Source organism: Stenella coeruleoalba, assembly GCF_951394435.1.
Source record: "Stenella coeruleoalba genome assembly, chromosome: 4".
NCBI classification, from domain to species: Eukaryota; Metazoa; Chordata; class Mammalia; order Artiodactyla; family Delphinidae; genus Stenella; species Stenella coeruleoalba.
The window spans coordinates 1,178,051-1,194,282 of record NC_137149.1 but is presented as its reverse complement, the minus strand read 5'-3'; the positions used below and the strand labels follow the sequence as shown (position 1 = coordinate 1,194,282).

Here is a 16,232-nt window from a genome sequence, read left to right as displayed (position 1 = left end):
CCCGCCACCCAATCACCCCTCTCCCAACACCCTCAGGCTCCTTGGTCACAGTGGCCTTGCCGTGTGGGATCCACTGGCTGGACCTCCAGGGAGACCCTGACCACAGGCGTCCTCACTGCGGTACAGAAGAGCCTTGGGAGGGTTGGCGCCGGGGCAGCTGCTCCAGGGACCAGGCCGCCTCTACACCGCCCCCCTCCCCCCGCCTCAAAATAAGTACAGGCAGGCAGGAAAGAGGTCCTTGGAAGGCGGACTCGCCGTGGCCACCGTGCCCGTGGGTGCAGGTTCACAAGTGTGGCCGGACATGCATACCCTCAACTGTGGCACTGGTGTGGGACAGGTGTCCCGAGGGCCTCAGCCCTCACGGAAGAGCTGCAGAAACCTAGGCCCAGAGAGAGTCCCAGCTGGGGACTCCAGGAGGCGGCGATGGTGGGCTCTGGTGGCCAGAGCAGGGAGACAGGACACAGGCATGCCGGGCCAGGTGTTTATTGGTGAGGAAGTAGTCTGGCTGAGGGTCCTCAGCGGCCGGCCGGCCAGCAGGCGCACAGGGCCCGGCGCTCGGCCTGCAGCAGGAGGGTCTCTGTCTGAAGAGCAACACGGGGCCGTCAGGGCACCGCCCGCTGCCCCCCCCCCAGCAGCTCCCGAGGGCCTCCCAGCTCCCGGCTTCCCCCCAAAACCCACTGGCAGTCCTGTCTCCACCCGTTCCCAAGACTCTCCGAGCCTGAACTGGACTCTGGGAGGACAGCCCCAGTTCTGCAGACTTTGACGGCAGGGGACCCTCTGCTGCCCTCCAGACGCCCCCCTCCCGGCCCGGAGCCTCTGCGGTCCTGGGCCAGTCCTGCCTCCTCAGCCCCACACCAGGACGACTTTTCCCAGCTTCCGCTCGGCTCTCAGGGGCCCCTCTCACCCCTCCCCCGACCCCCAGGGTGGGCTGGGGCTGCTCCTCTCAGGAACCCAGCTCCAGACTCAATGAAACTCAGGCCCCTTGGCCCCCAGGGGGCGCCACAGGTCTCAGGCCGGGCCCTTGGGAATTGGCCAGAAAAGGGGAGTGGGGGGGGTCTCCCCTGCTTTCTACTTCTAGGAATGCTCTCGCTTTCTCAGGAGGAGTACATATATCTGTCACAAATGGAAACTCCGTCAGCTGACGGGGCTGACCCCTGGCCCCTGTGCACGCACCCGTCCCTCCCCAGGTGAGGCCGGGGGCAAGGAACCCCCCAGACAGCTGAGCCCAAGCTAACGTTCCGTTCCCAGCAAGCCCTACGCACCCCCTTCCGACCACCTCTTCCCCCGCCTCAGTTTCTCCCCTCCCACTGGGCCTCAGCACTCCCCCGGGGCAGGCTGCACTGGGATTGGGTGACCCCCGGGGAGAGTGCCAGCGAGGCCGTGGGGAGCAGGGGAACGGGGCTGCCCCGCCCTCCCACACTGGCACCAGAAACTGAGTGTGGCGGTTGAGGGGGCGTCCCTCCTCCCCACCCTCCTCTCCTCGGGAGGCTCACCCGTGCGTCCAGGCTGCAGGCCGTCTTCCGCAGGTCCTGCAGGGCGCGCTGCATGAACTCGAAAGCGTGGCAGTCCACGCACGGGCGGCCTGCGGGGGACGCGGGTCAGGACGCGGGGCGCGCTCCCAGCCCGGACCCACCGGAGCAGCGGCCTCCATGCGCCCCCCACCTCCCACCCGAGGGGGCGCGGGGCCCACCCTAGGAACAAAGGCGAGCCACGCCCCTCCCGCACGCCCGGGTGCGGTCGGGGCCAAGGGGGAGCCCTCCGCACACGCGCGCGGCACCTACTCTGCGCGGGGACGGCGCTCCCGGCGGCGGGTTCCGCGCGGGCCTGGGCGCCCAGCAGCGCGACGCTCAGCAGCACCAGCAGCAGCAGCGGCGGCGGCGACCGAGGGGGCCTGCACGGCGGCGAGGGGGCCATGGCCGAGCGGAGGGAGCCCGGGCGCCCTGCAGCGGCCGAGGGTCAGCAGCGCCCGCAACTCCGGCCAGCGAACACCCACCCCGGAACCCGGCCTCGCGAGCCCCTACCCCACCCCGACCTCCGCGGACCAGCGAACCCACCTCCAGGGCCCGCCCCCCGGGACGAGCGAACCCCCCCACCCGGCCCACCGGGTCTCGCAGCTCCCCACCCCGGCCCCTCCACCCCCGCCACGCCCCCCGGGCCCAGCGAACCCTTCCCTCTCCCTCCCCACCCCACCCCGGCCCAGCGAACCCCCACCCCGCCTTTACCGCAGTTGGGGACGCCGCGACAGCAGCGCCGGCGACTCGGGAAGACTTGCGGCGTCCGGCGTGCACCGCGCATGCGCTCCGACCCCGCCCGGGTCCCCTATCAGACGTCGTCGTCATGGAAACCCCGGGACTGCGCGAACAGCGGGCTTAAAGGGACCGAGGTGGCTCCTGGGCTCCGTGTGCCCAGCCCCGGGCGGGATCTGCGCCCAGAGCGCCGTCAGGCCCACAGGCCACGGAGTGGGGAGGGCTGCTTGGAGGAGGCTGCGCCTGGATAACTCCTCCAGAGCCACTGCCGGCCGGAATTAAGCCAAGGAAGCGGGAAATCTGCCGCGGGAGCTCGGCGGTCCCGGGGCTTGGGGTGTCCCTGGGCCAATCCTGAGGGAGGGGCTCGAGGCACGCCAGGGACTAGGGGCCAGTGAATGCAAAGGCGCGGCCTCTGCTCCCGGGCCAGGGGGGTCCAGTCGGGTCGGATTGCTCGGGGGAGATCGGGGCCAGGAGCGACCCAGGCCCGTGGGCCGGTGGGGATCCGCTCTCTCCGCTCCTGACTCGGGCCCAGGCTTGCCCCTGCGCTTCAGGGGAGAGGGACAGGTGAGAAGTCCATCGGCCTGCCGGGTCCCCCCTCCGCCACTCCGCGCCCTGACACCTATTTGCCACACACCCCCACCCCCGCTGCATGACCTCGGAGGGGTCACTTGGCCCCTCTATGCCCTTTGCTCCCTCGTGACCACACAAGGTTGTTGGAAGTAAAGAGCCGAGTGTGGCCCCCGCGGGCGCCCCGATGCGCGCGGGTTTCAGGTCCCCGCCAGGCCCACGCATGCGGGGGAGACCCGGTCCCTCTGAGAGGGAAGGTCTCCACTTGGCGTCTACTTGGTCTCTACGAGGCGCAGCACTGATGCAGAGGCCGCGACCTCCGGAGAGTGCGCCCAGGCCCGCGTCCCCGCCTGAGTGCCGGAGCCCGTGCTGTGCGGGGCAGCGCCCGGCCCCCTTCCTGGTGGGCAGCGCCGGGCCAGATGCCCTCTGCCCCACCCCCGGGCCTTGGGTCAGCTGTCGCCCCGGCACGGGATGGGATGACCAAGGCCCCGACCGGACGAGGGTTTGCTGACCTAGGGGAGGGGGCAGTGCTCGTGAGCGCCACTCTCTCCTCCCCGTCGGGCTCAGGGTCAGGCTCGCGCTGCAGCCCGGGCCTGGGCGTGGGGCCTCCGGAAACGCGGGCCGGCCCGGCGCAGGGGCTGGGGGGCCAGCGGGCGGCATTCCCGGACGTGCGCATTTCCGCGCCCTTCATCCGGAGCCCAGTGCCCGGGTCGCAAGATCGCAGCCACCAAGTGGGGCGGGACGCGGCGGCCGGCCTGAGCAGCAGCCCCGAGGGGCCACTGGGTTGGGACGTGTGGCCGGAAGGCGCCACACGGCACGGGCTTTTTCTACCTGTCGTCCCGTCCCGCTGCCTCCGGATCGCGGCCGGCTCCTGCCCCGCTGTCCCTGCGCGCGCATGGGCAAGGCTCGGGGAGACCTCGGCGGCGGTGCGGTGGGAGGCACAGCTGCGGACGCGTGGATCCATCAGAGTGTCCCTTCTCCCGCTTCCCCAGCGCGGCCCAGCCTGACCATCCCTGCCCCGCACACCCTCGAGCCCCTGGCCGCATCCTCCCCGCAACTGTGCTTCTCTACCGAGGGGACCGCGCCACCGGTCCGCCGGGCGGAACCGCAGGGCTGCCCGGGTCCTGAGTGCCCGGCCACACACTTCTTCTCCGCCCTCCGCCCCGCCCCCCATCCCTCACCCTAGCCTGCGTCCTCCTCCCTCTCCCCTCCCCAAGGGTACGGATTTTCCTTCCCCACTGGCTCTTCAGCGAGCAGGCTGTGATTTCTTTCACATTCCAATAAGACAAACTTCGTGAGCCCCTGCCCCCCCATCACCTCTCCTGGCTGTGCGGTTTCTCCCCTTCTCTCTTGAGCCCACACCTGTCCAGCCAGCACTGCCCTGACCCACCTAAAGCATCCAAGGGCCAGTCCTCAGGCCTCCCCACTGGCCATCAGTGGCCCCGTGGCCCCCCCCTCCTTGCTCCATCTTCGCCCCCCACCTCTTCATGTCCCCTCCTCAGGGCCATGTCCTTTGTGACCTTGTCCAATTGCAGCTGTAAAAACCAGCCATGCAGTTCCAGGTGTCCCATCCAGCTGCCCTGGACACCTCCACTTGGAGAATAGACCTCTCAAGGTCAGCATGTCCAAATCTGCTGTCCCTCTTCCCCCCAGAATAAAGCCCAACAACTGCCCACAGCCTTCCCCATCTCTGGTGAGGGCAGTCCATCCTGGCAGATGCTCAGACCAAACCCACAGCAGTCCTTTTAGAAATCCTGTGCACTCCACTCTCAGAGCCACCAGAATCATTCTCCGAGCCAGGCTGCAGGCCCCTGGTCCACACTGCCCCTCACCTGGACTCTTATTTTTTTTTAATATTTTATTTATTTATTTTTGGCTGCATCAGGTCTTAGTTGCAGCAAGCGGGATCTTCGTCGCGGCATGCAGGCTTCTCTAGTTGCCGGGCACAGCCTCTCCAGTTGTGATGTGCAGGCTCTTTAGTTGTGGCATGCGGGCTCTTCAGTTGCCCCACGGGCTTAGTTGCCCTGTGGCATGTGGGATCTTAGTTCCCTGACCAGGGCTTGAACCCGCGTCCCCTGCATTGGCAGGCGGATGCTTAACCACGGCGCCACCAGGGAAGCCCTTCACCTGGACTCTTGAGCCCTCTCACCATCTCTGTGTAGCTCACCTCCTTGTGGTCCAGTTGCCCTGAGACAGCCAGAGGGACCTTTCTTATTTTCTTTTTTAAATTGTGGTAAAATCAATATAACATAAAATTTGCCATCTTAACTATTTTTAGGGGTACAGTTCAGTGGCATTAAGTATGGTTCACGGTATTCACCATATTGTGCGGCCATCACCACCACCCAGGAGCAGAATTTCTTCATCTTCCCACACTGAAACTCTGTCCTCATTAAACACTAATTCCTCTCTCCCCCAGCGCCTAGCACCCACCATCTACTTTCTGTCTCTGTGTATGTGACTCCTCCAGGGACCTCATATAAGTGGAAATGCGCAGTATTTTGTGCTTTTGTGACTGGCTTGTTTCACTGAGCAGAATGTCCTCAAGGTTCACCCACACTTTAGCAGGTGTCGAGATCCCCTTCCTTTTTAAGGCTGGATAATATTCCACTGTGTGTATGGACCACACCCCCTTCCTTTTTAAGGCTGAATAATATCCCACTGTGTGTATGGACCACATTCCCTTCCTTTTTAAGGCTGGATAATATTCCACTGTGTGTATGGACCACATTCCCTTCCTTTTTAAGGCTGGATAATATCCCACTGTGTGTATGGACCACATTTTGTTTCCATTCACGTGTGGGTGCTTCCATGCTTTTGCTGTTGTGAATAGTGCTGCTGTGACAGAGGGACCTTTTCAATCACCATCAGACGCTGCCCCCTCTCTGCTCACAGCCCTCCATGGATCCCGTCTCACCACAGTGACAGTCCAAGCCCTGATGTGGCTGGGAGGCTGTCTGCCTGCCAACCTTCCCTCCCACCCCTTACCTGCCCATGCCATGCCAGCCACATAACCTCCTTGCCAGGCCGCTGGGGACACTCTGCTGCTCCTGCCCCAGGGTCTTTCCTCGAGCTGGGCCCACCTGTTTCCAAGGATGCCACAGCCTTCTTCCTCTCTCCCTTGAGGCTCTGCTCAAGTATTTCCTTCTCTGTTAGAGCCAGCCCACCCATCCTGTGTACTATAGAGAAAACAGAGGAGAGACATCCAGGGAGCAAGCCTCTGGTGTCTCTTCCTAAAAGGACACTAATCCTATCAGATCAGGGCCCCACCCCACTGACCTCGTTTAGCCTGTTTTCTTCCTTAGGGGCCACATCTCCAAATACAGCCACCTTGGGGATTAAGGCTTCGACACATTAATTGGGGGGGGTAACAGTCCATAACAACATCCCATCCTCTCCAGTGCCTCTTACCCCATCCTACATTTTTCCTTTTCCTTACACTCTCACCTGACTCACTATGTAATTTATTAAGTACGTTGATCCTTCCTTGTATCCAGAGCTCTTGGGGGTGGGGGGCAGTTTTGCCCTCAGGGATACTTGGCATCTGGAGGCATTTTGGATGGTCGCAGCTGGGAGGAGAGGTGCTACTGAACCCACTGGGTAGACGTCAAGGGTGCCGCTGAGCATCCTGCAAAGCAGGACGACCCCACAAAGGATGATCCAGCCCAGACTGTGGACGGAGCAGCAGTTGAGGAGCCCCGGCCTGTATCTTCTCGCCAGAAGGCCAGGCCCTCCCTCCCGGGTGCTCAGAAGATGCGCAGGAAGTGTGACTGCGTGAGCGCGGGCCCAGGTGAGCAGGAGACGGGCCTACGCAGGCAGAGAGGCGCTGGCTGTGCAGCCCAGGCCTGGGAGGAGCTGCTTGTCCAGGGCTTGGACCGGATGGGACGAAGGGGGCAGGAAGTGGGAGGAGGGCCGTGTGGGCAGCTGGGGAAAGGAGCAGCCCTCGGGGTGGGCAGGTGAAAGGGTGCAGGGTGAACGCCTTGTGGGGCCTGGGTTCCGAGCCGCTGTCCAGCTGCAGATTGAAGCCCAGAAGTCAGCATGAACGTGGCCTGCACAATGACACCAGGACGCTCTGGGCATGAGCCCCTTTGACGCCCCAGAGCCCTCATCCCCTCCAGACTCTCCCCGGCCGCCACCACTGTGGGGCAGAGGTGGGGGTCCAGGGGCGTCTCATCAGACACTGGGAAGAGGCTGCTCGTGCTTGCCGTGGGCTCTGCCCAGGACGGCCTCTCAGGGACCTTCTCCCCTGTCCAGAGCAGATCTGCCCACTGCCCCCAACGCTCAGCAGTCAGGTTGCCTCACCTCTTCCCTGCCAACCCTCACCTCCCCCTTCCACTTACCTCCCTCGCCAAGGGAGGTGGAGCCCAGGGGAGTTGCCAATGACCCCGGAGGAGGTGGGGAGGGACTGGCGGGGGTGGGTTCAAGGGGCAGAGGTCATCAGGTTAACTCTGCCCAAGCCCTGCCAGCAAACAGAGCTGGCAGAAGAGGCGTGAGAGTCTGAGCTTCGTGGCTCCGGGGTTAGCGGTTTAGGTCCAGAGTGAGTCTGATGCACACACACCACTCGTTCAGCAGGGAGGGGACACCAGAAGTAAGCCCAGGCCTCCTCTCCTGGCCTGCAGGCCTGGCAGTGAGCTGTGTTGATACTGAGGGTGAAGGGAAGAAGGGTTGTAACACAAGAGCTGGCTCCGGCACGGAGGTGCTCCGGTATACGCCAGGAAAGTGGAGACAAGGAAACTATCTGGAAATGGTTCTGGACTCCTGACGATTCTTGTGGCAACTGGCAGAAGAAAATTCAAATGATCTGTAGCAGGAAGCACCCTCCTCTTAAGCCTTGGAAAACCCAAGCAGAACGGATAGAAACACATGATCCACCTCTATGCCGTCTGCAAGAGGCTCGCTTTAAATCCAGACACAAATAGATTGAAGGTGAAAGGATGAAACAGGGTATTCCCTGCAAAGAAAAACCCAAAGAGCAGGGGTGGCTAAACTGCTATCAGGCAAAATAGACTTTAAATCGAAAAAGTTTACAAGAGACAAAGAAGGACATTCCACGTTAATAAAAGGCTTGATACGGCAAAAAGATATGACAAACAAATGTTTACACACCTAATGACAGACCATGAAAATACATGAAGCAAAAACTAATGGAATTAAAGAGAGAAACACAGTTCTACAATAACAATTGGAGACTTCAATACCCCACTCATAATATGGGATAGAACAACCAGACAGAAGATAAGTAAGGAAACAGAGGACCTAAGCAACACAGTAAAGCAACCAGATCTAACAGTCATGCCCAGGACACTCCACCCAGTGACAACAGTACACACATCCTTCTCAGGTGCACACGGGACGCTTTCCAGGAGAGACCGTATATTAAGTCACTGATTAAGTCTCAACAGTTTTTTTTCTTTTGGCCGCACTGTGTGGCCTGCGGGATTTTAGTTCCCTGAACAGATATTGAACCCGAGCCCTCGGCGGCGAGAGCACAGAATCCCAACCGCTGGACCACCAGGGAATTCCCTTCAGTAGATTTTCAAAGCTGGATACCATAAAAAGTACATTCTCTGACCACAGCAGGATGATGCTGGAAATCAATAACAGAAGGAAAAGTGGAGCATTACAGAACCAAAGGATCAAAGAAGACATCAAAGGGGAACTTAGAAATCACTTGGAGAGGAATGGAAACAAAAAGAAAACATACCCTAACTTATGGGACACCAGGGAAGCGGTGATGAAGGGGAAATTAGAGCTACAAATACATTTTTAAAAAGATCTCGAATCAACAACCTAATTTTACAACTTAAGGAGCTAGAAAAACAAGAACAAACTAAACCTAAAACTAGCAGAAGGAGGGAATTCCCTGGTGGTCCAGTGGTTAGGACTTCGCAGTTTCACTGCCGAGGGCACGGGTTCGATCCCTAGTTGGGGAACTAAGATCCCACACGCCGCGAGGCACAGCCAAAACAAAACAAAAAACTAGCAGAAGTAAAGAAATAAAGGGTAGATTAGGGTGGAGAGAAATGAAATAGAGAATAGAAAAACAATAGAGAAAAATCAATGAAACAAAAAGTTGGTTCTTTGAAAATACCAACAAAATTGACAAACCGTTAGCCAGACGGACTAAGAAAAAGAGAGAAGAGACTCAGTTCACTAAAATCATACATGAAAGTGGAGGCATCACTACCAATTCAACAGAAATAAAAGGATTACAAGAGAGTGAGCAACTGTACACCAACAAATTGGATAACCTAGATGAAATGGACAAACTCCTAGAAGCACAAAACCTACTAAGACGAAACCATGAGGAAATAGGAATTCCGAATAGACCCATAACTAGTGAGGAGATTGAATCAATCATCAAAAATCTCCCAACAAAGAAAAGTCCTGGATCTGATGGCTTCACTGGTGAATTCCAGCAAACATTTAAAGAAGTATTAACACCAATCCTTCTCCAACTTTTCCAAAAAATTGAAGAGTATGAAATATTTCCTAACTCATTCCATAAAGCCAGCGTTACCTGATACCAAGGCCGGAGAAGCACTGCAGACCAACAGTCCTCACGAGCATCGATGCAAAATTCCTCAACAAATACAAGCACGTTAAAAGGACTGTACTGGGAGGGGTGCAGGGGTGATGCCAAGGCGTGCGTCATCCTCTGGTTCTTGCTTCAGATGTTGGAGACACAGTGTGCTTACTTTGTGGAAGTTCAACTGTATATTTACGATTTCTGCACATTTCTGTATGTATTTACTAAAAAAAAAAGATTACTTATATTTTTAAACAAAGAATGAGACAAAATAAACACATGTTTACTCAGAGACAGAATGTCCTTAGGAAGGAAATTCTAAAGGATGTAGTTCAGGCTGAGATAAGGAGCTCCTAGACAGAAGATCTGGAACTCACTCGGGGGCAAAGTAAGAGGAAGATCTGGGGGTAAATACAGTATAAAGAGGCCATGACTCCACTAAACAATAATAAAAAGATAGAATTAAAATATGTGGCAACATATAAATCAGGGAGGGGTTAATAGAGTTAAAGTGCTCTGGACAAAATACCCAAAGGATCTGGCAGGAGGCTGAAAGTATTATTAAATTTATTTTGTCACTCTTTCATAGGTTCATTCAGGTGTGATTGACATGCAATACACAATTAGATCGATTTTGATGTATACATGTGAAAATTAATAAAGGGAAACCTCACTGAAATGGAGTCAGGAGGCCAGAAGGGGGAGCTCTCATGCAGTACCACTCAAAGTTGGTCACAGGAAGAATCATCAATTACAGGTCCCCACAAGAAAAGATGTACAGGGCATCTCCTACAAGAAATCCACTTCCCCAGAAACTCAGCCAGAATCCAGAACCACTCTGAACTCTCACTTTTCTCCAATGGACTTTGGTTCAAAACAACCCCTCCCAACTTCCTCCTTTTTCTCTGTAAAATAATGTTCCTCTCCTTTGTTAGACTTGCCCTTGGCCTTTGTACAGCATGCTTGTCCCAAGTCACAATTCTCTGCTATTTCCCGAGTAAACCCATTTTTGCTGGTAAAACAACTGTTTCATTTTGAAGGTCAGCACGCACGTGTGATGCCATTACCACCATGAAGATAAGGAACATACCCACTGCCACCCAAACACCCTCATCTCTCTTTGCAATCTCCCCTCCTGCCTCTCACTGGCACCTCCCCCCAAGATAACCACCAATCCGCTTTCTGTTGCTAGCTTGCATTTTCTACAATTTTATGTAAGTGGAATCATACAATATATTCCATTTTTTGTCTGTCTTCCTTAAATTAGTAAAATTATTTTGAGATTTGTCTATGTCGTTGGGTGCATCGATAGTGCGTTCTTTTTATTGGTGAGTAGTGTTCCACTGTGTGGAAAAACCACAATTTGTTTGCGCATTCACTCGTTGATAGACATTTGGGTAACTTCCAGTATTTGGCTACTGCAAATAAAGCTGCTGTGGATATCCACATACAAGTCTTTGTATGGACATGTATTTTCTGTTTTATTATTTATGTATTTATTTTTGGCTGCTTCGGGTCTTCGTCGCTGCACGCGGGCTTTCTCTAGTTGTGGCGAGCGGGGGCTACTCTTCGTTGCGGTGCTCGGGTTTCTCATTGCAGTGGCTTCTCTTGCTGTGGAGCATGGTTTCTAGGCGTGTGGGCTTCAGTAGTTATGGTGCTCGGGCTTAGTAGTTGTAGCTCGCGGGCCCTAGAGCGCAGGCTCGGTAGTTGTGGCACGCGGGCTTCAGTAGTTGTGGCACGCGGGCTCTGGAGCGCAGGCTCAGTAGTTGTGGCGCACGGGCTTAGTTGCCCCTTGGCATGTGGGATCTTCCCGGACAGGGCTCAAACCCGTGTCCCCTGCATTGGCAGGTGGACTCTTAACCACTGCGCCACCAGGGAAGTCCCTGGACATGTATTTTCATTTGAGGTCTTTTATAGCCCTACTTAACATCTTTTAATCTTTCTCCTACCTTCCTGGATATATCACATAGTTATAATAAACTTTAATGCCCTTGTCTCCTGATTCTATTATCTGTCTCATTTCTGGTTCTGTTCCAATTGATTGATTTTTTCCCCTTTATTATGAGTTGTCTTTTCCTGCTCCTTTACGTTTATGGTAATTTTATCGGATGCCAGATATTGTAATTTTTACAGTGTTGGGTCATTGGGATTTCTTTCTTCTTTATATGGTTTTGAGCTTTGTTCTGGCATGCAGTTAGTTACTTGGAAATAATTTGATGCTTTTGGTCTTCCTTTCAGGCTTCGTTAGGCGGGCTCCGAAAACCCCTTCGTCTGAGCCAGTTTGCCCTTAATACTAAGCAGCAGCTCTCTGCGCGCTCTACTCAGTGCCCCGCGGCCATTGGGAACCTCTTTCCGGCCCGCGTGAACTCTGAGGATTGTTCCACTTTCCCTGTTCCAGGGTCTTTCCCAGCCTCGGGGCACTTCTGTACCTGCTGAGAACTGGAGGGGACACACTGCAGAGCCCCAGAGCTGTGCCTTTTCCCTCTGCAACTCTGCCCGAAAAGTTCTAGTCACCTTGGGCTCCCCGGATGCTGAACTCTGTCTCTTCAAGCCACGGGCATAGCCAGCTGTATTTGGGTTCTTCCTCCGTGTCCTGCAGCCTGGGACGTTCCTCCAGGGGCAGGCTGGCCAACCACGGAACTCACCTTGCTGTTTCCCTTCTCCCAAGGATCACTGTCCTGCAGTGCCTGTCGTCTACTGCCTGAAAACCTTTGTTTCATATTTTGTCCAGTATGTTTAGATTAAATATTTAAAGTGATGGGCTGCCATGTGGGAGCCCTCCAGGTGACCAAAGCCACATAATGTCAATAGCTCGTTCATCTGTCCATGCCAAGTGCTGTCATGGGACAGCAACGCAAACAACTGCTGAAGTGAGAGTGACCAGGCTGGTTCTGGATCCCTGTTTATTAGAGGTTGCTGAAGGAGAGCGTTCTTGATTATATAAGACATTTGAGCTGAATCTCCAAAAGGATTTTATCCAGAGGACCAGTATCTTAATAAGCGAAAAACCTACTTTGCCCACGGTGCTCTCCGGCAGTGCACCGTGGGGGTATTGTGCTTCTCAGAGCTCTACCTGTCCCGCGAACAAAGCACGTGGAGCGTGAACAGGCTGAGACCATTTTCAAGGTTGGACAAGTCATAGATCTAGTGACCGGAAAGCGCTGTGCAGGAACCACCTGGACCTGGAGAGTCCGGTCAGTCTGGAAACCACCCACCTAAGCAAAAACCTGGAAGGACTTGATCTCTCTTCAACACAGTGAAGGGGGATCAGAAAACGGAGCCAAAAGGGAAGGATTTCTAAATTTGCTTTATGGAAAACGTTTTCTCTTTCCTCACAAACCACCCAGTTTCTCTTCTGGTATTTATGACATAGCTAAAAGTAAATGAAATGAAGACCTTGTTATAACTTTTCATAAAGGTTTATGGTCATGTTTCAAAAATTAAAAATAAAGTGGTAGGTCAGGGCTTCCCTGGTGGCGCAGTGGTTGAGAGTCCGCCTGCCGATGCAGGGAACACGGGTTCGTGACCCGGTCTGGGAAGATCCCACATGCCGCGGAGCGGCTGGGCCCGTGAGCCATGGCCGCTGAGCCTGCGCGTCCGGAGCCTGTGCTCCGCAACGGGAGAGGCCACAACAGTGAGAGGCCCGCGTACCGCAAAAAAAAAAAAATAATAATAATAAAAAATAAAGTGGTAGGCCATATGACCATACATGGAAACTGGTATTATTCATTTCATTTTATTTTTTTAAGATTTATTTATTATTTAAAATATTTATTTATTTATTTTGGCTGTGCCCGGTCTTAGCTGCGGCACTCGGGATCTTCAGCTGCGGCATGCGGACCATTTAGCTGCAGCACGTGAACCCTTAGTTGCGGCATGCATGCAGGATCGAGTTCCCTGATCAGGGATCGTACCCAGGCCCCCTGCATTGGGAGCGCGGAGCCCCACCCGCTGGACAGCAGGGAGGTCCCTTATTTATTTTTATTTCCTTATTTTTGGCTGCACTGGGTCTTGGTTGCAGCACGCAAGGTCTTTCGTTGCCGTGGGTGGGCTTCTCTCTAGTTGTGGCACACGGGTTCCAGAGCACCTGGGCTCTGTACTTTGTGGCACAAAGGCTCTTTAGTTGAGGCACACAAGCTCAGTAGTTGTGGTGCAGGACCCTGCCCCAAGGCTGCACTATTGTTTCTCGGCAGCTCCTCCCTTGTCTCTGCATCCCCTCCCTTCCCTGATTAGCAACTGTTTGGACCTGCCTTTTGGGACTCAGGGAAGGTGGTGGAGGCTGAAGTCTATTTCCTACAAACAAGAAATGGGGGACACAGAAAGGCTTTCATGCCCAGGAGCCCCACAGGGTTCTGCTTGGTTTCAGAAGGGCAGGGTCTCTGTTTGTATGTATCTATGCACGTGTGGTTTGTAGATGTGTGGTATTGCCAAAACTAATTTGTAAAAGAGCTCTGTTTAATTGGCTTAAGGGAAATTAAGTGCTTATGTAGATACTCAGAAATATAAGACTAACCTAAATGAATTTCAGGATCATATCATCTAGGATTAATTTTTAATGAATGAAAACAAGTTTGGTTTAATTAATAGACATGTCTTTAGACTCATCAGCACTAAGTGTAATACTTTTATTGTACTTAGCTTTACTACAAGTCAAATTAAGATCTGATTATTCCTGTTACAAAACTTGTCAGCAAGAAAAATAACTTGATATGATAAAACTGAAACAGAGCGGGACCCTGTGAGACTCCTGGGCATGCAAATCTTTCTTTGTCCCCCGTTTCTTGTTTGTAGAGATCAGACTCCAGCCTCCATGACCTTCCCTGAGTCCCAAGGGGTAGATTTGAACAGTTGCTCATCAGGGAAGGGAGGGGATGCAGAAATAAGGGAGGAGTGGCCAAGAAACGATGGTGCAGCCTTGGGGCAGGGTCCTGGTTCCCCCTCAAGGGATGCACATAACAATATCTTTGAGCTCTTTACAGAACTAAAACCCCCAACAAATGGAAGATGTTAGCATTCTTCATTCCAGAGAAGCTCATCAAGAGACCACCTGAGGCCAGATTAAAGGAGCACAGGCCCTGCACACACTCAGATCCTTATCAGCAACCTGCCTTTGAACCATTGCTATAAAACTCACCAAATCCTCCCGGGTTGGGACAGTTTTGAGGGGCATGAGCCCCTGTGTCCCCCTTTGCCTGGCAAAGCAGTAAAGCCATTCTTTTCTACTTCACCCAAAACTCTGCCTCCAAGATTTGATTCGGCTCCGGTGCACAGAGGCCAAGTCAAAACTTTTAAGTAAATTAAGTGTATATGAGGTAAGAGTTTTTAGATGAACTCTTTAGGAGTAATTATGTTCTAGGACTGTCTTCTTAAAATGGTTCCTCCAGGTTTTTAGTAACTTGGAGCTGCTAAATTAAGTTAGATGGTGTAGACTGAAAAAAAAAAAAAAAGCACAACCTAAAAGTTGAGTTGTTTTATTTGGTGGACAAAACTGAGGACTTAAGTCCAGGACACAGCATCTCAGATAACGCAGAGAGACTGCTCTGCAGAGGTGAGGGAGGGGCCAGGATGCAAAGGGTATTTTGTAACAAAGACCAGGTAGTCGGAGCTTCAAAGGATCACCGTTAATGACATCATTCCTTTGCTACGCATCGTAGCCATCTGGGGCCAGTATCCCGTGCTTTGGCAGCCTGAGCTTCCTCCGGGTGCCCTGTGCGGGGCGGGGCAGATGCAGCAGCTGACGGTTTGATGGTGGCGTCCTGTCTCCATCCTGAGCTCCCTCGTGGCTCACCATCCGGGATGCGGCTGTAGCGACTGTTGGCTACATCCTTTGTTTACTGACATGACATATTGATACGTAATATCTTCCATTCACAGCAGGAATTCCTCGAGTACCCACGTCATTCCCAAATAAGACACTGGAACATTAACTGCTAAACAAGCCTAAGGTTTGCTACTTTTGCTTTTCATTAGAGAAAAGCTAAAGATGTTTGGGTTCACTGGACATGTACTCCACTGAGGAAAGAAATTAGGTTACAGAATATGTTTATACATCGTGTGTGTGCTATTTACAATGTAATGACTACGGACACAACATACTTTTAAGTTTAATCTTCATTGTTAGCATTCTCTCTATCACTTTAAGTCTAGACAATCAAGCCCTGATCTGTGGCATTTGCCAATATCCGTGGTGTAAGTACTCCCACCTTTGCTGCATTCAAGCTGCCAGTGTGTTATCTGTGAAAGTGGGGTTCGATGAGAAGCGCGGTGTACAACGTTATACAGACCTCCGCCATCCCAGTCAGTTACAACAGACAGACAGAAACGGGTAATAGTGAATGAATGCAATACAATGAAGTTACATTTTTTAAAAAATTTATTTTATTTATTTATTTTTGGCTGCATTGGGTCTTTGTTGCTGCGCGTGGGCTTTCTCTAGTTGCGGCAAGCGGGGGCTACTCTTTGTTGTGGTGCACGGGCTTCTCATTGTGGTGGCTTCTCTTGTTGCGGAGCACGGGCTCTAGGCGCACAGGCTTCAGTAGTTGTGGCTCACGGGCTCTAGAGCACAGGCTCAGTAGTTGTGGCACACGGCCTTAGTTGCTCTGCGGCATGTGGGATTTTCCCGGACCAGGGCTTCAACCCGTGTCCCCTGCACTGGCAGGCGGATTCTCAATCACTGCACCACCAGGGAAGCCCTGAAGTTACATTTTTAACAATGGCAGTGTTTAATGACAAGCTTATAAAATTCCTGAAAATTTAGCAATTGGCTCTCGCAATCCTGTGTCAACTGTGGGAAGTGAACCAGCACAGTCCGCCTAGAGAACTTTTAGCAGCCCTCTTTAACACTACCTGGTGACCTCTGGCCAACACCCCGACTCTGGGGCATGCACCTC

At 53.8% G+C, this 16,232-nt stretch overlaps 1 protein-coding gene across 1 annotated transcript; it reads right to left on the bottom strand.

The window, feature by feature from the left end:
• Positions 1 to 467: 467 nt before the first annotated feature.
• NICOL1 (NELL2 interacting cell ontogeny regulator 1) lies at positions 468 to 2,364 on the bottom strand. Its single transcript, XM_079920642.1, has 4 exons — positions 2,223 to 2,364; positions 1,782 to 1,940; positions 1,494 to 1,582; positions 468 to 581 (listed from the first exon to the last, which is right to left on the bottom strand). Exons 1-4 carry the CDS (start codon positions 2,293 to 2,295, stop codon positions 516 to 518), a joined length of 387 nt encoding a protein of 128 aa, XP_079776768.1. The 5' UTR covers positions 2,296 to 2,364; the 3' UTR covers positions 468 to 515.
• Between the last annotated feature and the right edge of the window lie 13,868 nt (positions 2,365 to 16,232).